This window comes from Nipponia nippon, unplaced genomic scaffold (genome assembly GCF_047370975.1).
Source record: "Nipponia nippon isolate SJK-2023a ecotype South Korea unplaced genomic scaffold, ASM4737097v1 scaffold_1, whole genome shotgun sequence".
Lineage (NCBI taxonomy): Eukaryota > Metazoa > Chordata > Aves > Pelecaniformes > Threskiornithidae > Nipponia > Nipponia nippon.
This window is the reverse complement of record NW_028262290.1, coordinates 24,693,602-24,719,685: the sequence shown is the minus strand read 5'-3', so window position 1 is coordinate 24,719,685 and position 26,084 is coordinate 24,693,602. Positions and strand designations below refer to the sequence as shown.

At 40.1% G+C, this 26,084-nt stretch overlaps 1 protein-coding gene across 4 annotated transcripts; it reads left to right on the top strand.

Moving 5' to 3' along the window:
- The first annotated feature begins 19 nt into the window (after nucleotides 1–19).
- POP1 (POP1 ribonuclease P/MRP subunit) lies at nucleotides 20–24,395 on the top strand. Of its 4 annotated transcripts, XM_087749113.1 has the most exons (16): nucleotides 256–370; nucleotides 808–955; nucleotides 3,082–3,258; nucleotides 4,100–4,290; nucleotides 6,737–6,985; nucleotides 7,534–7,621; nucleotides 7,937–8,112; nucleotides 8,736–8,986; nucleotides 9,119–9,212; nucleotides 10,002–10,113; nucleotides 11,089–11,208; nucleotides 17,890–18,005; nucleotides 19,371–19,562; nucleotides 20,461–20,615; nucleotides 21,458–21,799; nucleotides 22,565–24,395. In XM_087749113.1, exons 2-16 carry the CDS (start codon nucleotides 883–885, stop codon nucleotides 23,223–23,225), a joined length of 2,997 nt encoding a protein of 998 aa, XP_087605239.1. In that variant the 5' UTR covers nucleotides 256–370; nucleotides 808–882; the 3' UTR covers nucleotides 23,226–24,395. The 4 variants fall into 4 exon arrangements, with proteins under 4 accessions (XP_087605232.1, XP_087605226.1, XP_087605239.1 ...); XM_087749106.1 differs by lacking the exon at nucleotides 808–955 and having other exon boundaries at nucleotides 20–370; nucleotides 4,115–4,290; XM_087749100.1 differs by lacking the exon at nucleotides 808–955 and having other exon boundaries at nucleotides 20–370.
- Nucleotides 24,396–26,084: the final 1,689 nt, after the last annotated feature.

Below are 26,084 nucleotides of genomic sequence, written 5' to 3'. Positions count from 1 at the left end.
GGGCGTGTGTGGTAGTTGCGCCGTGCGCATACGCGGTGCTCAGGCTCGGGCGGCCGCGTGTGGCAGGCGTAGGCCGCGCCGCGGGTGCGTACCGGGGCGCTGCCGGTGGCCCCTCCGCTCGCCAGCCCTTGCCCGCCTCCTCGCCCTGCTACGGAGAGGCCGAACAGCCGCTGCCGGGCGCCTGAGGCCTGCCTGAGGGGCGGGTTGGTGTGACCCTTCTCTCCGCACGCTGCCCGGGCCCTGCCGGAGATGTCCGGGGCGAGGCAGAAGAAGCAGGCCAAGAAGATGAGGAACCAGCCGGTCAGCATCACCCTTCCCGGAGAGCCGGGGCCCTTCCTCGGCGGCGGGAGCAGAGCCTCCCTGTCCCCAGGTACGGCTGGGGGACCCCCTATCCAGGGCCGGGGTGGGTGAAGGTGGAGAGGCTGTGTGTCGTCCCCCCCCCCCAGGGCTGGGCGTCCTCCTCCCCAGGACTGGGTGTCCCCATCTCCTCAGGGTTGGGTGTGTCCCCCCCCAGGACTGGGTGTCCCCGTCTTCTCAGGGTTGGGTGTCCCCCCCCCAGGACTGGGTGTCCCCGTCTCCTCAGCCCCCCGGCGGCCGGCGAGGCGTACCCGGTGTGGGAACACCCTGGGGCTTCGTCCCCTGCCGTTGACTTCTTTAGCCCTGGTTCTGCCATAACTCTCGTTAGTACGTGCTTCTCTGTAGCATCCCTTCGATTACACAGTCCCTATCTGCCCCCTGCGGTTTCTAGTCTTAAAATGAATTTGGATGTTATACCCCATCCAGCGACCTCCCTTCTCTTTCTGCCAGAGCTAGGAGCCGCAGGAGGAGCTGGTTTAGCCTGCAGGCCCTGTGATAAATGCACTGTTTTTCAATCGGATCAGCATGCCTGACCAATTTGCCTTTTGGTGCTTGTGGCTCCTATATCTATGGAAGAGTACTGGCAGGAGGCAGCAAGGTGTGTTGCTAAAATGGCAGCGTTGCTAGGTCATTGCTGGAGCATTTCTGTACGCAGGTAACCTTTGCAGCTGAAGACTGAAGTATCTTGTCAACCTGTATGCCGGATGGGTGTTTCGACCGGCATCCTGTATGCTTCAATCAGACTTCGATTTCCACCCCCACCCCCCATATCATGTTTTTATTTTGTTACCTATATTATTTCTGGAAAAACAAGCACACATAAGAGCAGGGCCTGTGACTGTGAGGCCTTCAGAAGTTGACAGATTACATCTTGTGGTTGAACAAAAAAATGCTGAGGTGTCACTGCATGTTTGGGTGACCGAAAAGTTCCTCATCAGACAGAATGACATAGCAAATTATGGTCAGCCCTGTCTGCAGATTTTGGAATATCGTTAAAGGAGTACTGCCAAATTAAACACAGTTGTCTAACTTTCTTTGTAGCAGGGAACATCTAAGATTACGTGGTTATGGTTTTCTGTCCTGTTGAATAGTACGGGTTTTCATCCGTATGAAATTCTTCTGTAGCGTTAGTGAGTATCTTGGGTTTATAGGGCTATTTTGTAGAAACAGGAAAGAAAAAAATCTAGGTATGTGTTATAAACTATGGATCTACATAGTACCTGAAATAACTTCCTTTTTTTTAGGTATTAAGTCAGTCACTGTCTTTTGAAATACTCTTCCGTCTTCTGATTAAAATAGTTAGTTCCTCCATTCTTAGACTAACTTGATAGTGAAAGGATGTTTTTGTGATATGAGTTAATTGCTGTCCACTTACCCTCCCACGACTGACTTGGGCAGTAGGTCTACACAGGTTTGCTGACTCAGGCAGCATCCATCTCTCCCAGCTATTTCCTTCTCACTTTCACCTTACAGTCTGGACAATGCTGCTCTCAGCCATGTGGAGAACCCAGATCAGGGAGTTATTCCCCATAAAAACTAACATCTATTTCCACCCCAAATTATTTTTTCATCTAAATTTACTGCAGTTCTGTGTGATGTGTGGTTGCATTGGGGCTGCAACAGCACTGCTGCTGAACATAAAACTTGAGCTTCATGTTTACTTTAAATGGAAAAAGGAGGTTCGTTGACATTTTAAGTTCACATAAACTGAGGCTGCTGAAGGTGAATCTGCTCCTGGCTGTTCCTCATGCCAATGATATCATTTTTGGGACAGTGTGATAGGCTTGTTTAAGAAGCTGATCAACCTGAAGACTGATATTTTTAATCCCTTACCCCATTTCTCCTGATGCACAGGTTGATTTTCACTAGAGGAGCTCCCTGAATTGTATGGTCCTGTGTTCCTTCAAGCAGTGATCTTGATGCAGTGGGTGGGGTGGTGGGCATGGCTGTCTTGGCCCTTTTTAGTCCAGTTGTCCAGCATGAGCTGCCCGAGAACTGTATCTCAAGTTGTACTAGAAATCCTAACCAAGACTTAACCGAATAGGTTGAATATAAACGAATCTTTAAATATGGACTTCAGAGCCCTCTTAAACTTGAAGTACTGTTAGGCACTTACCAGTCTTGAAAGGTATTTCTGTACCTTAGGAAGCTTACTGTAGGCTTTAGTTATTTAATTTCAATATTGGTTTAAATGCCTGTACCAGTAAAGTAACTTACTGTACCAACATACACGTATCATGCTTACCTTATTTGTTGCTGTAACAGAAATACATGTCAGTGAGACAAGAATACATTTGCTTATGGGGAAAAAAAAAAATCAAGGGGCAAGAGGGAAAAATATTAACTTTGCTGGTTTGGTACTAAAACGCTGACTAGACAATAGTAAAAATCACTACTGATGTTGCATAGACCGACTTTAGTCAGGTCTTTCCTATTGGATCTGATAGAGTATTGGAGGCAAAGTCTGGATTGGGTACCATTTTCAGAATGTGCAAAAGTTACTTAATCTGCTGCAGGCTTGCTGCAGGACAGTGCAAAATTTTTATTTCTTCCTATAAAAAAGAACTTAATTCTTCTGATTTCTGATGGCTTTTTCAGGTACATATATTAAATATAATAGGAGGAACGTGCAATGCAATCTTAGGAGGAAAGACTGTGTATAGTTATCAGTTACTCAGACTGCTTTGCATTTCTGTTACCTCTTTTCATCTCTAAACCCTCCAGGAGATGTTCGTTCTGAGCAGCAGTATCAGCAGCAGAAATTTTCGAATCAGTCATCTGGGCCTTCTTACAGGAAAGACCAGTATTTTCCAAAAGGGCAAAACAGAGGAGAGAGAGGAAGAGGAGGATGGCAAGGAGGATGCCAGAATGTTTCTGAGGAAATGCCGAAATACATAACAGGTTTGTATATAAGAAAAAGGTCATAATTTATAAATTCAGGGCAACTTGCTGGTGATTAAAGTTGCTGTCTGTCTTTGGTTTTGTGCAAGAGCAAAAGTGAGAACTGATGCTATATTCTTCTGTTTTTCCTAATTTTCTCCAAAATACAGAAGTAGTTGTGTACTGGAATGAATGACCAGCTGTTGTTCAATGAGTCCTTTCAGACTTCTGAGCTGAAAAGTTGCACTTACTTGTAATGAGGGATATGCATTTTGGTTTCTGTTTGCCAGCAAAATGAGTACTGACAGTCATCTGCTTTTAATGTAGCCAGTGAAACTGTTTTTGCCCATGATGTGAGTTAAAGACAACTTTTCATCTAACAGAACGTTTATATAGGAGAGCAGATAAGCTTTTTAAAATGTGGGAGTGCGCTGATAGTAGATACACATCCATAAGCATAAAACAAGACCAATGTCTGGATATTTTATTTGATTATTTAAAAGGGTCTGTAATATGATTACTGCTTCCTTTTTTTTTTTTTCCCTGCTGAAGTTTATTCATCTCTCTGAATACCATCTGAAAAGATTGCTACTCTAATTTAATAATGAAGTACTTAATGCAAATAGGACTTGTTGGTTTTACCACAGCTTTTGGATTCATTCATGTATGAGTATTTGCTTAACCATATCTGTAAGCTTGAGAATATCTAAAGAATTGAAATTTCTTCAGTAATAGTATACAGTATTTACTTTATCTCAAGAAGTCATTAGACTGATATACTAGGAATACTCTGCTGGAATTCAGTAATTTATGTACAGTGTCCCCTTCTTTGATTTTTGCCATTTGTCATGCTCTGATGCAGTTCTTTTCATTCCAGTGTCTACCTTTGCTCAAGCTCGTGCTGCTGAGATCAATGCCATGTTGAAAGCAGTTACGCAGAAGTCTTCAAACTCTCTAGTTTTCCAGACTCTACCTAGGCATATGCGAAGGCGAGCTATGAGTCACAATATTAAACGCCTACCCAGGCGGCTCCAAGAGATTGCCAGGAAAGAGGTATAAGTGCGTTTTATAGTATTTCATAGACTATATAGTGGGCATAGCTAATGCATGGTGTTCAGCTGTACATTTATTAATGTTCAGACCTGAGCTTATGTGCAAAACTTCCTTGTGTACACCGGTTCTCAAACTTTGACTGACATTTGGATTCAAAATGCAGGAACACCGCAGTTTTAGATGGTAGCTCAAGTAGATCTCACCAGCCACTTGGCTTTGTGATTATTGGACATCTTGAAAAGTTATTAGAGTAGTGATGATAAAAGGGCCCACTGCAGGAGGGGTTGTTCAGGCAGTGCGTTGGTCCCAGGTGATCCGGGAGTCCTCGATAACACCTGTCTGCCTTGCACCCCACCACAGCTGTAGGGTGTGACCCTGCTGGCCTCAAGCCAACATAGCCCGTTCATGACCGACACGATGGTTCATGTCTTATAGCTCAAACGTGGGAGGTACGCTGGAGTTGTTGGCAGGCTGCGTGCAGCTTAAGACTTACTGATCAACTCTTCCTTGTTGCTTATGAAACACTCATTTTGTGGCAGCATCTCAATGTTTAGTCAGAATGCTGCTGTGGAGTTACTTGCTCCTTACCCACTGTGGCCTTCCTGTGTGTTTTTTGTTTTTTAAAAAAATTGGTTCAGCAGGATTTTACTATGAAATGATCTGTCTGATTGGCACTGATCACTTTACCGTCTCTAGACGCTTCTTAAAGTGATCAAGTGAGTTTGCTTGATAAGCTTTCTATGTATCAAGGTTGACTGCTTAACATATTTCTTGCATTCTTTTTTCCCTTGCGTTATCTTTTTTAAGTTCTTTGAGACCTTACCCCCTCCATCCGGAGTTCCTGAAGATAATTGTTCATGATTCAGAAATTGCTTCAGGTACTTCCACACGTGTTCCTTAGGGCGTGTTTTATTGGATCTTCATAACCTGTGTCTCTTCTTTTACTGCTCTGGCTGGCATTCTTTTTGCTTTGTTAGTCATGACAAGAGATGCAATTTGGCCTGTTTTCTGAGAACTGAAGGAAGAAGGCATGCGCTCTTTTGCGTAGTTAGTTATGTACTCTATCCTTGTTAAATAATCTAGGCTTCTTTAATGTTTATGCTTGGTTCTTTTGTGTCCTGCTTTTTTAACTCCTTTCACGTGATAGCCTTTCTAACTTCTCTGTACATGCTCACACTTATTCTCCCATCCTTATTTCCAGTCCTTGTATGATTCCTGAATTTTGGGGATTATTTAATTGGCCTTGCTGCAGCTGTATTTCTTATGCTTTGTTTTTCTCTCCTCAGGTCTTTTGGTGTAGTTTGTGTCTTTGCACAGGCTGTTTTGTTTCATGTTTTCTTGCAGCTTGTCATACCTCCTGAGCTATTTCCTTTTGTAAAGGTTCTGCCTATTACTTTTCAGTGTTTGAAGTCTGCTTCTTCAAAGTTAACTGTTCTGATTCTGCTGCGTTTTCTTCCTTTTTCTTAGATCCTTTATCATGACCATTTTCATCCAAACATTTACCTGGACTATCTCTTAGCTCTTCATAAGCTTAAAGACATAAATTTTTCCTCTACAATGCCACATCCTTTTTTCTCCAATTATCTTTCTGAATGAATCAGTCACATACCATTGATCCAGTGGCTTATATTGCCTACTCTGTGGTGGAATGATGGGTCTGATGGGAACACATTTTATTTTTTTTGTGCATTTCTATTTTGAGGTCATGGTTTGCTTCAATGTTTTCTCTGCTCTTGGCAGTGATCTTCTAGCATTTTCATTCCTTTGCTGTTCTATCAACCAGTGGTCTGTTGTCAGCTATTCCTTCGTGAGTTTACAAAGCACATCCTAAGAATTTTTCTGTGTGTCTTATAGTCCCTATTTCTTTCTACCACTTCTCTTCACAAAAAGACAAATCAAACTGATTGAGAGAGTCAAGCCTTCCTCTCCAGCCATGCATTCACCTGTAATATAATTCAGACCTTGACTGGGTATTTATCAAGAATTTCATCAAGACATCACCACAGTCCTTTGCTGTTCGCTTCTACGTGTTGTAGAATCCTTAGGGTCCTACCTGGCAGTCTGAGGGTCCATACTGCTTCTGTACAAGCTCATATCTCCAGGTCTTCCTAATGTCACGTTCATTTGTTCATGTGGATATATTGATGTTGGGCAAAAACTTCACACAGGAAATAGCAGATCTTACTGTTCACTGGTGAGTTTCTGAATGTGTGAGGATTTTGGTTTATCTATGGGTTCCAGTCAAACCTTGATGCACTTGTGTGGATGGGGCTTGTGTATAAAGTTTCAAAGCGTTAGTTAGCCTCAAGAATTATGGAGAACTAACATCAGAATAAAGTATAACGTAATGCTAGTGCTTCCTGTATCCTTATACATGCCAGCCTTTTTCTTCTACAGAAGTTTGTCCTTTTGTGATTTACTTCAATGTCCTCTCTTTTAAAAACAGGCAGAGAAAGCTGTACATCAGAAAAAAGAACAGTCAAAGACTAAATGCCGCAAAGCTAGAAGGCGCCACATAAATTTGGTAGCAGAGTTTAATCGCAGGCAAAGGAAGAACATTTGGCTGGAAACGCATATTTGGCATGCAAAGAGATTTCATATGGTAAAGAAATGGGGATACTGTTTAGGAGATAGCCCTACGGAGAAGAGCTACAGGGCTTGTTACCGAGCCATGACAAAACACTGTCTTCTTCAGGTACCACATTTACCTCTGTTTTGTTATTTTGTCAAGGTGAAGTAATCAACTGTTCAGTTATAATGAATATTTCTGTCTCTTTGAAGTACTGTTATGTCAGCTGTTAATAACTGCTAAGTATGAAATGAGTGATTTCATAATTGTAATGAAGGGTGGCAAGTATCGGAGAGAACAAGATGAACCTTTAGAAGAGTCTTAGGGTAACTGACTAAAATACTATATCTTCAGTCTTCTCAAGAGCTAAGAGGTTCAGTGAATCCCTGCATCATCTTCCTGAGCAGGATGCTATTGAAGACAGGCACTTTGTTCCATGTCCTTTTTGGTCTGTTGGTTTGAGAGGCAGGTTGGCCCTAAAACGGGTAATGCGTGACAGCTCTCCTGTAACTAACAATTTTAAGTTCAAAAAGAAAACTCATTTCTCTTTGACACAAATTTTAGTCAATGAAAAATTATTACTTCAGTGTAAATTGAGAAGCTGTGTCTGGTCCTTCCTTGCCAGGCTCACTTTCACGAGCTATTCTCACTTCACCACTATCCTGTTGTTTCAGGACTTATCATATTATTGTTGCCTGGAGTTGACTGGTAGAGAGAATGAGCTGCTGAAGCAACTTGCTCGAATATGTAGCATTGACGCAGGTAAATTTTATGTAGTTCAAAATGAAGTTAAGATTCTGAATAGACTAAAGGATGACCCATCCTTTTCCTTTTTTAATATCCTACCAATCTCAGTAGTACTACCAGAGTTGATACTGAGTTGTGATTTTGGCTGAAAAACATAATTAAAATGTCTCATACTAGGACTAGACGTTCTTATTTTCAGTTGCTTATTAATAAACTAATTGTGGTACATGTTCTTTCTTTGATACCGTCCCAGCAGCCAGACTGAATTTCAATTTTTTCTTTTTTAAACAAGAGATTATTTTGGTTTTCAATAAGTGTTGTCTTCTTTAGGATTAACATTTGACGAGGCTTGTTGTCTGTCTGGAAGATTCGAGGGTTCCCTGAATCTTTACCGAGCCGATCGCTATCCTGAGGATATGCTTGGTCCTGTTACGTTTATTTGGAAACCCAGGGATGGGTCTGAAAACAGACAGTTGTGGATCTGGATGCATCCAGCTCTCAAACAGGTATTTTTTTTTCTTTACAGTTGAATTGTGATTTCTTAATGCATTGTACATTTTTAATGTTGAAGGTACCTTCTGAAAGGCGTAGAAGAGGTCGATGTAATACATGGCTTTAGGAATTTAAAGTTGGAAGACTGTGTCTGCTCTGACAATATTTATGTTCTGCAGCTTGTTTTTATAAAGCGTGGACAGAAGGTGCATGCCTCTGAGGTTTTTTTTTAGTGTTTGAGCTTGTTAAGGTGTCACTTGCTTCAGGATACATTTGCAATATGATGTTGCTTGATTCACATCCTTCGCACTGGCACTCCCAACAGGCTAAGTTTGGTGTCATCACAGCTAGTTGTAATCTGATACTTAGCTATGAACTTTAAAATATAAAAATAAATACAAGTAAAATTTTGTGCCCAACAATTTTTCTTATGTTAATTTGAGTGAGAATAAATTCTTAGCAACATTCAGTATTACTTTCAGCTCTTCATAGTAAGCCCTGGACTTCAGCAGAATGAACTTGATTCCCTTAGATCCATATAGGAAAATAAAATAGCAGAGTGTAATTCTTAAAACTGTACTTAAGCTTTACAATGCACTGCTTATCACCCTAATCCGAACTTTTCCTTTTTCTTAAGGACATGCTGAGAGAGTTAAAAGCAATTTTTCAGTGTTCAGAGCCTGAAGAAATCTATGTTCCTGAGCCTATTACAACATCAATTCAAGAGGAAAAACAAATGGATGTTTTTCTGAGCCTTGGCAAGAAAAGAAAGAAGGAGGATAAAGAAGGAGAAAAAGCTGTGCCAGTGAAAAAAATAATTGGTGATGGCACTAGAGATCCATTCCAGTCCTACTCTTGGGTCTCACAGACTACTGGCATTGTGATCAGGTTTGTTCATAGTAGAGTCAGAAACTGTGACCCTTATCGGTTAATATAGCTGCATTCTGGCTTAATAGTACTGGGGGAAAAAATTGTGTGTTGTACAATTGTACATTCACTTGAAATTTTCCTCTGTTTCAGTGACAGAACCATGGAGATTCTCAGATATCGGTTGATTGGCCCATTATCACACTCCGTCCTCACAGAGACCTTGAAAGCTGCTTCTCTCCAAACAGTAAGGAAATTGGCAGTTTGTAATTTTTATCAGGTTTCTAGAATGTGCAAGCTTGTTTTTGCTACAAAGAATCATAAACTATCTAGCCTTACTTAGCATAAAGGCTGACTTATGTACTTCTACTCTGTTAGCTTCTCTGTATTGAGCCACTTGACAAACGCTGATCTTGGGAAGAACTCCTGTCTGGATTTTAAGTGGGGGTAGGAAGAAAATAAAAGCAATGGTGCTGATGTGCAGGCTATGCAGTTTCTGCTGTAGTGATGTATTGTGCTGAGAGGTCCAGAATAATTCACGTTCTCTTTCACAAACCATAGATCATGTTTCTCGAGCAATGAGCTAGAGCACCTAGAGCTAAAGGGCAAGACATGTAAGGTATAGGAAGTTTTTGTGTTTTCAATCAAATATGCAGTTTCTCCAGGATTTAGTATTTTGTCCACCTCTTTGCACATAACATCATTGTGGTTTTAATGGGGCTTTTTTTGTGTCTTGCAGCAAACATGACGAGGGCATGAAATCTCTGGCTTTCTGTAAGAAATAATTCATGACAGAATTAGGAAGCATTATGGATTGCTTTGTCTAATTTTGGAACACAGGTTAAACTGAAGAGCTTATTGGGGATTACTGTAAGGTGGAGTATAGGAGTAGACTGCATCAGAAAAAAATTATTTTGGTTTGAAACTTGAAGGGGAAGAAAGCAACCGTAGTGATTAAGGCAAACTGAGAGTGAATTCATACTGATAGAAAATACTGAATGAGCACTTCAATTTAATTAGACATGTTGTTTTCCAGGAGATGGCAGATTCAGAGTCAGAACTGAATAACTGGTGGGTAGAAAACTGCAAGGACTCTGAAAAAGTATCTCTTCATCAACGTCAAAGTGCTATCTTTGAGCTATTAGAAGGTATTTGGGCATGTGGGCGCTATGGGAGGAAGGGGAAACTCTTAAACTCTAGTGGTCAAAACTGGCATGCTAATAAGTTGACTTCGATTTGGAAATGCTTATTTTTTCCTTGATCAAGAGAGTGATGCCATTGAGCATGTGCTTAGGTAATTATGGTGGCATGTCAAAGATTTGAGAAATGGTACATTAACTTTTTTTAAGGGAATTTTAATCCTCTGTGTAGTCCAAACTCTTAATAGATAAACTGAATCTTGTTTCTTATCTTCATGAACTTAGATTTGAGATTGCTGATGGGATATACAGTCTGACATATGCTCTTACTCTCTTACCCCCATACACACCAAATTAAGGCAATAAGTTGTACAATACCTCCACAGATAAAATGGTAGGCTCCTCACCAAGGTGAAAGTATTACACCTTGCTTTATATATTTTTGTTTCTAATGAAGAGTTGTATATTTGGCTGAGTTGTAAAGTATCATAAAGTCAACAACATCTCACTTTCTAGCACTGAAGCAGGTAAGGAAGGAACTGGCTTTGGTAGATCTCACACTATACTCAAGCTATCCAATGTGAGGTAGTTAAGCAGAGATGAGGTAAAACTTTTAAAAAACATTTTTTAATTTCCTTTCTCTGGAAGACAAGTACAAACCAAAGGTTGGTTGTTCTTTAAGAGATGTGCCAAATGCAAAGGATGTATTGAGTCCGTAAGTTGTGAGAGTGACCTCACTTCTATGCTAAGCATAAATGTAGTTGCAAACTAAGTCTTATGCTGCTATTGTTGTCTTTTGTTATTGGACATTTAACAAGCATTGGTGAGTTTTCAAAACATGTTAAATTGAGTACTCTGGATTGCTTCTCTGGGTTACCATGATGTCACATCCCTGCAGGCAAAAATGCACAAAATAGTAGTGCAGAAAAAGATCACAACTTAAGTGGCGGTTTCATGGCAGTGTTCATCTGTGTATTTTTAAAGGGATAAGTTCACCATCAGAAATGCCACCAGGTACAATACTGGGCCTCACTGTTGGAGATCCTCGAGTCAATTTGCCAAAAACGAAGACAAAAGCCATGCCAGACTTTGAAAAATACCAAGGTAAAATGTCTTGCTTATATTATATTTCTCCTGGAACTGCCAAAGGCAAGAGAGTCAGTTTCTCTCTATGCTTTTGTTTTCATTTACTGTCATCTTCTACTGATTGTCTCCTGCTGTTTTCCTCTAGCATTCGATGTCAGAATGTTTCCTTCCCCTTTCCACAGCTCCTGGCAGAACAGAAACAGCTTGAAAGTTGCATAGGTTTTAGAACAGCAATTGTGAGGGAGGGACATGCACCAAAGCTGGTCTTGTGCTCAGTGGAAGCCTCTGTCTGACCATACAGATGATCCAGGTTCGAATCCTGGCAAGGCCAACCAGGTGCTAAAAGCTACTTAGTAAGTTTCTGTTTGGTGTTAAGTCTTCCTGATGCTGTTTATCTCTCCAAGAAGATACCTGCTGTTTCTGGTTTGTAGTCCTACAATGATGAAAGTTGAAATTCCACTGAAAAAAAATATTCCCATTGCAAGATCAGCATTTCAGATGGGCATGATGCTGGTTATGATAAAAAATGAAAAATGCAAGCGTGACTTCTGAAACTTTCATTGCAATGCTGACTCACACATTTCAGTGCAAAATTCAAATTCAGTTGGGTTGAATGTCCTTGAAAAATGTGCAAGAGCATATACAGTATACAGTGGGATTTGTGTACAGTGCTGTGTAGGCGTTTCCAATTAGGTTGACTGGACACAGACTGCCTCACCTAATATGAGAAACATAATAACCAGCTAGCAAACAGTAGCAAATAGGACAAGTTGAAGGTTCCAGAGACTTGAAAATACTTCATTTCCTTGGTGGTGTGTTTGCAAGATGCTAGAATAATCTAGCCTCACCTTTCACTTAAATCAGGTTGAACACCTATTTCAGTTACTGTCTTTTAGCTCTCTGCACAACTCTGTTTTTTGGATTTCCTTACATCCTCCTATTCTACCCTCTGTATCTAGAGCAGTCTTTCTCCTGTTAATTAGTTCTGCTCAGCTAACTTTTCTCATCATTAATGTTCCTGTTGGAAATGCTGCAGCATACATGACCTCTACTTTGGTTCCTTCCTGCTGAGAAGTAAGGTGAGCTATATAGCACTTGTTTACAGATACTGGTTTGAGCTGGTAGAGGAGTTAGCAACTACAAGAAGTAATTTGGCTCCCTTCATTCTGCTTGTCATGTCTGTGAAGATGTGTTCAAGAAGGCAAGATCAGCAGAAGGCATCTGGGCATTGGAAATGTCTCATAGTAGTTTCTGTCCCGCTGCCAGAGCTGGTTGTCCCTCAGGAAGGAGGGCCATGGTAAAGAGGTAATGATGTAAGAGAGGGAGTCAAGAGGAAGAAAATACCTGCGCCTTTTTTCCTTTGGCTGGCTCAAAATGGCCACCTTCAAGATCTTTCTACTTGGGGTTATCCTTCACTTGCAAAAAATCTTCTAAACCAGAAACATTCAGAAAATCTGGTGTTGCTTTCTGGTTCCTTTCTGAATGGTTTTTTGTTTCATCATGAACTTAAAACTGCATCTGCCCTCTCTGACTTTTATTCGGAGAAGGTCCTTGATCAGCTAGCAAGGAAAGGTAAACTGCATGATACCTTGTAATTTAGGTTCTGATAAAGGACTTGATGTTATACAGGCACATCGCTACTAAATAAGTTGAATAGGCAGAAGGATGAAAGAAGATAGACAATACAGCTGTCTTCTAGTAGAAAATAAAAAGGACATCATGGTAAGGGAGTAGAAAAGGAGAGGCCAGCCCTCCTACGAGAAGCAGTTAAGGAGAGAATACAGGGAACTAATGGTTCAGCAGGGAAGTGGCTGCTGTTTTCCCTGTTTCCCACCTGAGTGACTTCCTAATGCTGTATGGGAAGAGTTACAGGATCATTCACCATCTCCTGCATACCTATTACATGTGCAGTGGGGGAATCCTATGCCATGGTAGTTCCTCTCTCCTACCTGAGAAACTCAAGACTGAGGTGTACCTGCCACTCTGCTGTCTCCCTCATTGAGTATTCCTAGGTGTTAGTTGGAAAGAGAGACTATTGTCACTCTCCAAAGTCTGTTGTTCCTAACCTAATTTTGCCATTGTCTGTGTGACAGGTACTACCTGTGCTATATGTCTGCCTTAACGGGCCTCCTTGGTCAAGTAGTTAAGAGCAGAGAAGTTATATTTTTTTCAATACGTCTAGAAAATTAATCCATGTTAGATTATTAAACTCAGATACTTCTATAATTTTCTAGTCAGGGGAAAGCATTCAAGTGCACTTAATTCTTGGTGTTTTTAAAAGAAAAAGTAAAATTGCATATGTATTAATAAAAGGAAGCCTAGACATAATCAGTGCAGAATGCATTTTATGTCTAATCTGTTCTTTCACTGCAAGCATTATGCTTTCTTGCCACTATTTACTGTTTCAGGACCTGTTATAAGGTCTTCCTGAATTCTGTCAGCTTAGTTTGTAATCTCCTTGGAGCGTGGGGTCTTGTTGCATATTTCACTGCCTCTATACACTAATTAGATTTATTCCTTTTTCCTCTAAGCCTCCTTGATTGCCTGGCAGGTTTGCAGGAGTTAAAAAATCAGTTAAATATATGAAGGAGAACCTGTTGAGGGCCGCTCAATGCAAAAGGATCACCTCTAACTGAAGAAGTCTGTAAGCCACAAGTGGCTAGGAACTGGCAGAGTGAGGAAATGCAACACTACGTACTGATTCAAGTGTTTTACTCTTCCCCAGGACCCTGTTATTGGCCATACTTGGAGTCAGATTACTGAAATACCCAGCAAGAATTTCATCAAAAGCAATATATTCCCAAAGATTATTCTGGTTTGATTTAGCCCTTTTGCCAGCATTTTTCCAACCAGTTCTGTCCCCTCGTTCTACTGGTTCTTTTCATAGAATCATAGAATTGTTAATGTTGGAAAAGACCCTTAAGATCATCAAGTCCAACTGTTAACCTAACCCTGCCAAGTCCACCACTAAACCATGTCCCTTTTTGCCATGAGTGACCCAGGAATGGAGACTATCTTCCTCTTCGGTTTTTTGAAGGGCAATTTGTTTAACCAAAAAAGGAAGGAATTTAATCATGGTACGTAGTATACATCACTACAGCAATAGTATTACCAACAGTTCCATAGTAACACCTATCCAAAAAAAAAAGTTACGACTTTTCTAAGATCTGTAATTCCATTTGGGTGGTATTAATTTGCCCCTTCTGTAAGAAGAAATCTTTTTATGAGCTTTAGAACTACATGAACTTTCTGAGCCTTGGTTTTGACGTAACCTTACTCAGATGTGGTAATATAGTGAGCTGATCTTTATTTAAGAAATGTTAGTAGTCATTTGTTTGCCTTAATGACATGTCATGTTGATTGAGCAATAAAAAAGAACCCTTGCTGTGTTCCACACTTTTTTCCCTGTTTTGCTTCCTGGACATTCAAATACTATTAGGATTAGTATTAGTAAGATTGAAATGGCACTACGTATGTTAGCATATTCTGTATATGCTTTAGCCTCTCTTGTTCTTTAATGTTGTATTAAAGCTAACTCATTTTCTTAGGAAATCTTTACTAATTTAAAAATGCATTGTTTGTCAAATGAGTGAATAGCTTAGGTAAGTTACAGCCATCATCTTTGCTTGTGGATTGTCATACATGCAATGTGTGAAATGATACACATCTGTCCATATCCCCCTTTTTTTTTTTTTCCAAAATGCTGTTCTAAGATATGCCTGTGTAGTTTTCCCCTGTGAGTGACATGTTAACAAATCAAAGGTAATTTCAGTCTTTCCCAGTTACTCTGACTCCTGAATGCATGAATCCTGAACTCCATATGCATGTGTGCAAGCTGTGTGTTATAGACACGTGCTGATGGGATTTAATCAAAGGACTGTCCTCATTTCTGCAGGCTGGGGGATAGAAAGTTTGTGAATAAATCACATTTCACTGCCTTCTCAGCAGGTTTATGCCTTCTGGAAGTCAAGACTCCCAGTAAGCAGTCAGTGCTTACATGACTGCAAATTAGTGCTGTCTTTCTCCATTTTAAAGTATGCTTCCGACATTTGATAGGCTTTTACTGTCTTCTGTGGGAGAATATGAATTCCACTGCCTTAAAAACCACTCAACATGGAGTATGGTGGAGCTTTTAAACAATCAGTGAATGAGATGCATAGAAGGAGAACGCATCATGCAAGATAAGTGAGCTAAATTTCCTTCTGCAGACACAGAGCCCAATTCCTTGTCTGGAAATGCACCTCTTGCAGAGGTTTAGGTATCTGGCATCAGTTGTCCTGGTACTAAGCACCCCTGTGTACATATGGCTCTGAAACTGCTCCCTAGCCGTGCTTATATTTTTGCTTTTTCTGCTCTTTCCTCACAGAGGGAAGGAAAAATTTCATATAGAAGCACTCTTACTCTTAGGCCTCTGTCTTCTAAGACTATTAAGACAATCAGCTACACAAATCGGAATAACAGCTTGAAATGGAACAAAACCATCCTCTATCTGCCAGTATTTTCTAAGCACCAACCATTGACACCAGCAGAAGTAGATAATGTGCTGATTGTCGCTGAGCTTTGTGTGCTTAGTAATACAACTCCCTATTTCCTATACTAGCTCTAACATCTTACTTCAACTATCATCAGGAATTTATTCATCAGTAGGGTTACTTCCCCAGCAATCTTAAAACGTGGACTGAAGAAGACAGGAGAGAGGTAAGAAATAAAGAGAACTGGTGTGAGAATTTGGGATTATGATTGGAATTATAGTATGCTTAGTAGAGAGATTAAATTCTCTCAGTGGGGATCAAGGAGAAAGAATGTACCAAGTTAGAAAAGGATATTTTACGGTAGTGAGGGGGATATTGGATGGACTGTGGTGATTGAAAGAGACTGACTTAAAAGGGCTTTCTAAAGTGGAAAAAAAATACTCATGCCATTATAGAATATAGGAATTGTAAAGAACTCCAAGAATATGACAGGGACAGACTGCCTAAACTGTGGTAATAGAAAGAAGTGATAAAAAAAAAACAGAAAAAGTTACAGTGAGTAATTTACAGTTGAAGGAACTAGAACATGTTTACATAATTTAACATGAAGAGATTCTGGCATTCATGAATTCTTTCTGTACAGAAGATGGAAAAGTCACTTTCCTTACCTTGTGTTTGCTTGTACTTATCTGCCCTTCCCCCTTGGTTATCTGTAAGAGTCAGGAAGGAATTCCCCAGCACCACTACACACAGTTTTGTCGCTGTCTTCTTCCTTTGAGGAACTGATATTTGCTGTATCTCCAGACACAATGTGCTTTCCCTCTAGGAGTACTGAGCTCTTTTAGGTTCCTGCTTAGGTTCCTGTACTTAATTTTCGGTCTGAGAAGGAATTCTTCTGGCTTAATTGTCAGGGAATTGGCAAGGATTTCCTTTTTAGTTGTCTCATTCTTAATTTGAAGGAATGCTACCCTAATCTGATAATTTCTTTTGTATTTCTTCCCCTCATGTAAACGTAACTCATGAGCAAGAATGCGTAGCAAGCCTCAGCTTAATAACACCATCAAACTGTCAGGAGTGCTGCCGTATTTAATATTTCTTTCGAAGGATTTTGCAACTCTTAATAATGGGGACATCTGAAAGATTGTAGACTTTTAAATAAATAATTATTGCAATTACCTATTGTATTGTTAGTACCACTGAATAATCCATATCTTCTGTGCTCAAAGTCTTTGTCAACATTAACTGGAAAGATTAGCTGAATCTTCTTTTGAAAGACTAAGTGATTTAAAAAACAAAACAAAACCCATACTAGCTACTATAAAGAAAATTAACTCTATAGCAGCCAAAACCAGCACAAATATGTAAGACCTTGTAGATGACAAAATGACCACAGTCCCTGTAATTTTTAATCACAGAACTATTAATAGGTTTGTTGTATTGTTTAGTGGTAAGAATTATTTTACTTAAAATGTGGATCAGCATGCATTACATACTGTACACTGAAGGTTTTTAATCCATAGGTCACTAAATGTAGGCATACATTTTCTCTGCTTTGGTTAGATTGCGGAGTTGAAGGAGAGAGGTTATTTAATACCTCAGTGGTCAGTTTTGAAGCTAGAAGTGTTACTTATCTTCAGTAATGCACACAACTGTTGGTCTTTGCAGACATGAGCAAAGAATAGTCCCTTCCTTGAAGTGCAGAGCCTGAAAAGATCCAGAGTGGGAAGCTAGTGCTAAATTAGTAGTTGCATGCTAGTCATATCCATAAAAATTTTTCCTGTAGGTATGTTTCTTAAAGGTCATCCTCACTTCTCTTACAGGTTTACTTAGGCGGACTTATTTCAGGCTTTGTAGTGTTGCTTTTTCTGATTTTCACCAAACCTGTTGAACTTCGCACTCTGCCTGAAAGGCCAGATTCCAGAATATTAAAGGTGGCATGCTAAAGATGTAACTTACATTGCCAAAGGTGATGTCGCTTGTAATAAGAAATGCCTGTTTGTAAGAGAATGCCAGGTTAATGCTTTTAAAACTAACAGTTTATTTCATATTTTGTATTTGGAAAAACATGTGATAGTAAGATATTGCAGTGATGCTTGTTAAGCTTTTAATAGTCTGTTTACTTAGTTGTCTGCTCATTGTACTTACAATAGTGGAGTGGTTTTGGTAATTTGATACTTAAGCCACAAAAATTGTTTGAATTTTGTTTGAAGGTTCTCTTCTTTTGTAGATAATGATAAAGTTAGGCAGCTGTACCTGGAGGGTGTACCTTTAGACTGTGCTCACAGCTTTATCTGGGACCAGGACATCTGCAAGAACGTCACTGAAAATAAAATCTCAGAGCAGGTAACTAAGAAAGTGGGTTGCCATGAAGAAAATGGCTAATGGTCCATACAGTCCATAGAGCGAGGCTCTTGAAACCTCTATAAATCCAAGAGCAGTAGTTTCCTAATGTCATAGTATCCAGCTGCTGAGTTGAAGTGTTTATTTTGTAGCCTTTGTGTAATGTTCTTGCACAACCGTTGTTCATGATTCAATTAAAAGAAGACTTTATTGGATTGTCTACAGGACTAAATAGTTGTAGGTTTATTTATCAGAAGGGTTTGGAATTCGATTTTCCTACATCACTTTGACTCATGTGCAGCAGATAAAAGGGATGAAGTGGCACAGAGAGGCTCTGGCCATTCATTCCTCAGTCATAGCCAGGACGATTCTCCTGACAAAAGAATTGTGGAAGTAGGAAGGAAATAAATCCCTCTGGTTCTGAACTGCAGCATGCGGTGTTGTGGGTATTCTGGGCAATACCTGTGACTTCTAGATAACATTAAATGTGCTGTTACAGGTTTGAAATCGCCTGTCTTGACATTTCCATTGGCAATGGAGGAGCAACCCATAAAATGCATGGGTAAAATCATGATATAGTCACAAGGGGTGATAAACTTTCAGCACCGTTGTAATAAAAAAGAGAAAATATTTGTACGGCAGAAACATCTCTCTAAACATTGTCTTTGTGAAAATTAGTTTTGTGCACTTTCAAATTGGCTGCCATAGTGTAAAAAAAGCAGAGTACTTACAAAATACTACGCTAGTGCATAACAGTTATCAGCACAGTCTTTTTGTATCTGACCGTCTTCTTCATACTGTCATGAAATGTAATGTTTACCTTATAAAACAGCTGATGCAGAAGGGACATGTAAAGAGGCAGTCTGATGGTCTGTTTTTTATAAATGTATTCTTAATGTGGTACAATGAAATATAACAACTGGGGACTGACAAAGCCTTGGTGCCCGCACGCTTTATGTGAAACTGTTTCATGACCAAATGTTCTTCCCATCTCCCTGGGTGTAGTTCAGATTTCCTCCGTGTATTGACAGACTGTCTGAAAGCACCTGTTTGGTCTAGTCTTGTGCACAAATCTATAAATATCAAGTTGCAATACATTTTTCTCCTTCTGTGCTGTACATTTTTGCTCTGAGTTTCAGTACCTGCCCTCCATCAAGGTCTGTGGAAGTAAGAAGGAGAGAAAAAGGGTGCTTAATACTTTTTTCTAAAAACATTTTTCATGCCTCAGTGAAGGTCAGTTCAAATGTGTAGCATATTGCTAGCATATTTGTCCTAGTTACAAGCTCACCTCCTCTCTGTGTCTTGGAAGGGTATCTAGAAGAGGGAAGAATGGTTACTAACTTATGGGAAATGTCTCCTCCTTCTCAGGATTTAAACCATATGAGAGCTCAGTTACTGGTACCTGGATCACACCTTGATTTGGGTCCTTGTGAATCTAAGATTCCCATACTGTTGGTGCAGCAGCCAGGGAAAATGGCTGGAGAAGATCGACCAGGATGGGGGAGTGGCTGGGATATCTATCTCCCAAAGGGCTGGGGCATGGCTTTCTGGATTCCTTTTGTAAGTGACTTTCATTGCAAATTGCAAGTAAATATGACAAATTATATAATTTGGTTCAAAAGAATTGATTTTAGAGAGTATACTTCACATTGTGTAACCAATTCACAATCACAGGATCAAAATCCCACTTGAAAAGAGACTGTATGAACTGGTTGATGCAGAGGCTTGGTCTTAAAATCTTAAACAATAGCGTTCCATATCTTCTGTTGGGTATAACTGTGCCCACATGGCTGTCTAAAGCAGGAAATCAGAGTGGAGAGTAAGGAGAGACAGCTGATGCTATAGCTCTTTGGTTTTGTGTCTCTAAGGGCACATGTCTCTCAAGAGAAATAATTTGGTGCCTGCTGCTAATGCATTTCCAGCTTGGCTATCTCCACCACTCTGACAACAAATTGGTTGCCTCTTATTTGGGAAAGAGCTTGAAACACAAAGTTTGAGTTAAGCTTGAATACTTCTCTGGTGCCATTTGGAGCATCCTGCTTTGGATGTTTAGATGGCAGTTTTAATGTCTTTCTGCAGTTCAGTTTATGCTTTTGAATGTGCAGGGGGATTAATTGCAGTGATACCTATTGTACAGTTAAAATAAATTGGGCAGGGACTTTGTTGGAGTAGTATGACATTCCTGGCAATGTACAAGATCAGAACCTGTGAAATTCTCTTCAGTTTTGTTGATAGTTTTTCAGAATTAAATTTAAAGAGCATGACTAATATTTTTGTTGAAATGAGCATCTAGAACTGTGAAAGCCATACTTAAGTTTATTTTTTTTGAAAGCTGAAGTGATAAACTTTCCCTTTTCTAAGGCAGTAGCTTCTGGAGCATTGGGTTGTTTTTTTTTTCAGTTGGGAACCCGGAATCAGTACAAACACTGCTTTTTTTGGGGTTTGGTTTTTATAACAGATATATCGAGGTGTACGAGTCGGTGGCTTGCAAGAGGCTTTAAAGCATTCCGAATATCAAAGAACGCCTCACACTCCAAATGATTTCCCAGACTCCCAGGCGGGAATGCAGTTTGCCAAAGAACTGGAAACCAGTCTTCTTGAAAAATTCAAACGGTAATATTAACTTCAAAATTGATTGCAAGAATGAAAGAAATGAATACTGCTTAAAGTATTTCCTTAATTACCTGTTGTGTTCATTTAGACTTGGACTTTATTAAGATCTTTCACTAGTGTTTTAAATCCTAATATTATAAAAAAAAGAATCCTAGATGTATTTAACAGAAAAGCTCTGCTGAACAATGCACACAAATTAACTAAAACCTTCTATTCCCAGAGATATGCTCAGTTAAAAGGCTGTAACAAGGCTGCATAACAATAAAATAAACAAAGCTATTTCAAGCTTCCTTAGCAGCAAATGAGGGAGGAGGTAGGAGAAGGCAAAGGCAGAATATCAAAGTATGTACTAAGTGTTACAGAATGAAGCGAATGAAGAGGTATATTTCAGTGTCCACTTTTTAAATACCAGGTATTCTGAAGTTTGCCTTCATCTTCACTACAATAAACACAGAACTCGTAACCATGAGTATGGGGTATCTGGAGGTGTCCTCTGCACCACCTTGTGTTGGCTTCCCTTCCAGATACGAGGGGGAAGTAGGAGAAGTTTAGAGGAAAAGGTGGTGGTGTCAGTCACAGTAGATAGATAGAAATACCCAGCATGGGTGAAAGGATATGGTGGTCAGAAATACAGCAGTGTTGTCTGGAAGTATAACTTTGAAATTTTTGCTCAATGAGATTACGAAGGGAATGCACAGTTAACTTTCTTTTCTAAATACTTGGTTTTGAAAACAGAAAACATTATTAGACCAGCAGGACAAAGTAGACAGCCTTTTGAAGTGCTAGGGACTGAATAAGGGCCCAGGAAACAAATATTCTTACCTACTTGATTTATCATTTAGACGTCCACCTGCAAAAAGGGCAAATTATGTCAAGCTGGGCACTCTGTCCCCTTTTCTCTGTCCTTGGGGGCAGCTGACGAAGAACTGGGAAGGAAGAATGAAAGCTTCAGGAGAATTTGTCCATCCTTCTTCCCCACACCCTGAGTGCTGCGCAACTGAAGGGCGTAGCTTTTGTGACCCCAAAGCAGAGGTGGTCAAAGAAGCTTCCCCTGAGACTGGTGAGGTAGAGGAGACCATGGAAATAACAAGCTCGGAAGGTGTCCTAAAGACAGAGGATGTTACAGGCACCCAAGACTTCGGTGAGAGAGGTGAAACTATGACAAGTGACTTTATTGTTCTCAGGTATGTCAAAATGATACACACATTTGAGGTGTTATTCTTTATTGGGAATTATTGAATTGGGGAAAGGAAGAGCTCAGCCTTGATTATTAAGATGAGAGAATTATTTGATCCAAATACAGCGAGAAGATTAAATAGTTTTGTTATGGATCAGAATTTGCTGTTGAGTGGAATTTTTTCTCCTGCTTTTCCCCAGCAAACTTGGTGACTAGATTGGTATATTCTGCCTGCTTCCCGGTGGATGAAGCTTTTAGAGGCTCATATTTGTGATTTTAAAACTGTTGCTATGTAGATCAGCTTGCAGTCTCTTTTCTAATACATCATCACAGGTGGTTCTTGCACTACTTAATAAGGTCTATAAAGAAAATAAAGAATCCTCTGCATTCCAGTGCAACGCATGAGGGCAGCAACAGTGTTTGGAAAGTACTTGAATGCAGGTCTTTCATTTTTACGTAGTTATCAGGGAAGAAAACATTGGCAGTTCTGGACTGCATTAATGTCACTGAAGGTTTTAGAGCATTTGTGATTTAACAAGTTTTGGGGGTTTTAACAAGTAATGTCTCCTTCTGAAGAAATAGCCTTGCACATGAATTCCACTCACCCATGTTCTTTTTGTGCTCAGAGTAATAAAAATACCAGCTTGGAAGGTTGCAGAAAGCCCCAGGGCTTTTTTTAATCATGCTCTTGCAAATATGCAGGGTGCTGGATTTCTGTTGTACTACTTGTTAATAACTATCCTTGATGTTTATGTTTAAAAATTTTTAACAGGAGCGAGAAACTACTAATGCAGTTATCAGCCTGGTGCTATCCCACTGCTGGAAAAGATCGGCGAGTCCGCCTTATTTCTCGACTGGGACAGAAGGAAATGACTGAAGATGTCTTTTTGCCAATCTTGATGAGCTATCCAAGGGCTCTTGTATGGGTCAACTTGTCTCTCTTGAGAAAGGGGAACCCTGAATTACATGCCATGATTTGCATCCCAACAGAAGACGACTTGCTGCATCTAAGCAAAGACAGACTCTTCTGTGGTCCTCAAGAACCTAAACATTGTGACATATTCAAGCACAAGGTACAGAAACTAAAAGAGGAGAAGAAGAAGAAGAAAAAGGATAACGCAAAGGCTTTAGAAAGTGACCCCCCGAGTGCTCCAGATAAAGAAATGACTGAGGAGCATGAAGATCTCATTCTTGGTCTTTGGTCAGACACTCTCCCAGATGTTACTTCCCACTGCTCCAGAACTCTTTTGGGATATGTCACTCGAGGGGATTTTTCATTGGCTGCAGGCTGTGGAGAAGCGCTGGGTTTTGTTAGCTTGACAGGGTTACTTTGTATGTTATACAAGCAGCCAGCAGATAAAAAAGGGCTTGTTTTGTTAAGAACTCCAGCATCTTTCCAGTACAGATTTGCAAGACTTACTATTGAGGTTTAAATATCATTGCAATGCAGTAGAATGCCAAAAATGCCAAAGAATGTCTGTTTTGTCTTCTGTGGCCTTTTTGATATGTCTCAAATTTGAGGTGATTCTGAGCCCCAACAACATCTTGGAGGATTATGAAATAATTAGAAAGCTTTGTAGCATTATTCATGAAAATAACTAATGCATAAACAGACCTAATATTACTTTGATGTCTGCATTGCTAAGGATTTCTAACAGTAACGCATCCATTATCATGATCTTCTTTATCTCTAAAGAAGCGTATTGTTCATTTTTCACCTCAGAGCAGTGGATGCTATAAAAGTAAACAGAAAATCATTATTCTTTTAGAAATCTTTTGGTCAGATGGATTGTAACTTTCCAGTGCATCGTTTACTTGTAAGTGCATGCGATCTGGACCAGTGTATATAGCAAGTGGCTTTTCCTGATTCTTTGTGTCTGAATGCACGTGGCTGCAGTGGAACAGAGCTAAGTAGGCAAATCTATTAAGAAAGCAGAAGGATACTTACTTTGGTGGAAAAGCTCTGTGCTCGAAGGAAATGCAAATAAAATATAGCCCAGCTGTATAATCTTGAATTATAGCAACTGGAGCTCTTAAATTGGAAAGCATATCAGTCTCTCTCTCTAGTCTGAGAGAGAAAAAACTCTGGTTTTGAAAGGCAGTAAGCCTTCCAGATGCAAATTGTTGTTGGTGGGTCAGGATACATTTTCTATTAATAATAGGGGATGTTTCGGTTCCTTAAAACACAAGGTTATTTTTGTATGGAATGCGCTAGGATTGAAGGTTTCTTCATTTTACTGTATGGTTTATGAATGTAGTTCAAATTCATAAAACTTGTAAAGTATGCTGGAGGGGTGAGGGGAGAAAGGTGTTTGATTTGACTGGGGCGGTGTGGGTTGGTTGGTTGGTTTTGGTGTTTTGTTGTGTTTTTTTTTTTTTTAAGGATAGCCTTAATCTTCTAGCCATTCTTGGGTTAAGCAGCTTGAAAACGAGTTTACAATAATACACTGTAGTTTAATAGCAGCATGACACAAATATATACCAGTTGGTAAAATTACCCTGAAACGATCCTGTACAAATAGAAATCTAATCTATTCTTGGTTTAGGAGTCTACTGACTTAAGCTTGATTCTTTAAGAAATTAAATGTGGATCAGTTAATGACTTAGTCTTTCGAAGTATCAGTCTGCAAATTAATTCCCTCATTTACAGTTTTGTTTGAAAAAGTCTTAGGCGAATAGATAAACGTTGTTTGGAGTTGTTTGTTGGAGGAAGGATTTAGAGTGCCTTACCTTCACAATTATTAAAATTTAGGGCCATTGTTGGATTAAACATGGCACACACATGCGGAAGGGGGGAGAACATCTCTGATCGCAAGGGAAGTATGGGAATTGGAGCTGGATTTTTTTCTTTTTAAGTCTTCAGAAGACTGATTTAAGAATCATGCACTGGTCAGGAGTTACAGCGGCACGTGGGACAGAAGACGCAGCCTCCAGCACATCTTGGACTATAGCTCCATGAGAAATCATGCCTAATGGCTCCAGCATCGCTCACCTTCCTTCGATGCACCTGATAAAGCACTCATTGTCCCAGAAAGGTCCCGAGAAGCATCTGCGCGAAAGCCGGCAGATGGCCCCCGAGGAAAAAGCTTGGTGCTGCACAGGGCTGGGATTCACATGCTCCACGTTGTGTGACTGCGAGCGCTGCAGCCTGTAGGTATGTGTGAATAAGGAGCCCTTAAACGTTACAGTCTGGCTGCTCTGATCAAGTTCTCTCGGGGTAATAATCCTGGATTTAATGAACCTTTTGAATTGTGAGCCCAGTTGAAATATTTCTAGGATCAGAGTTTCCAGACCTGTGCTTCATGGGAAGAAAGGAGGGGAGGTGATGCTTATATGGCTTTTTCCCTGCTTTGCCTCCCTCATCTTCTTAGTAGATAGATATTTTCTTGCCTCACTAGACCGAGCTTGTATGTGAGAAAGAGAAGAAACCCCCCACCCAAGCTATCATTTTTTCTTTTCTGCTTGTAGATCTTTTGTTCACTGAATCTTTCCCAGGTTTTTATTTTTTTAAAAACATCTGGAGTCTTTTTTTCTTTTCCTTCTATTGGTAATTTCTGCCAGGTTTTCATTTTGACACTTCCTGTTACTTTTCTTTGATTTCCATTCTCTATTTCTGATTTATGATCCTTCTCTCTGGTGAGCCAATGAACAGAAACTGGAATCCAAGTGCATCCTGTTCTGTATATCTTGTAATATTGTTACACAGTTGTTTTCCTTTAAGTCGATGATTTATGCCTTAAGACTTCACTCTCCTTGTAAAATGCACTGCAAGCCCGATAAGTTAAAAAATGTTCAAAACTCTCAGCCAAAGTTTGTCAGAAAAATACTGTGACTTTATGTAGCTGCAAGGAAATTTTTATCTGTGGTTGGGATTTCCAGATTCTGAGCCTCTCAAGGGTGACTTAGTCATAAAAACCGTGTCAACACCGGATAATCAAACTGTGGCTAATTAAACCTGTGTTATCTGTGCATCAGCTGGACAGCAAGTCTGTGTTCATCGTGTTGAATCAGGTGTAGTTTGCAGCACACATCTGTTCTTGGGCTGTACCTTCCTGCAGTTACTACCCACAGGCTAACTACCCCAGAGCATCTGGATCAGCTCCCGCGGGCTCTGATACATGAGCATTTTTGGGAACCCAGGAAGCTCTCGCTCAGTGAAAGGAGCTCCGGCTCCCATGCTGTTCTCCAGGTAACTTTCTCAAAATGGATGCCAGCACAAACCCTTACCTCTCATTCCTTGCTTGGCAAGAGCTTTTGGAAGCTGATGAGAAGCACAGAAGGCAATTCTGGCA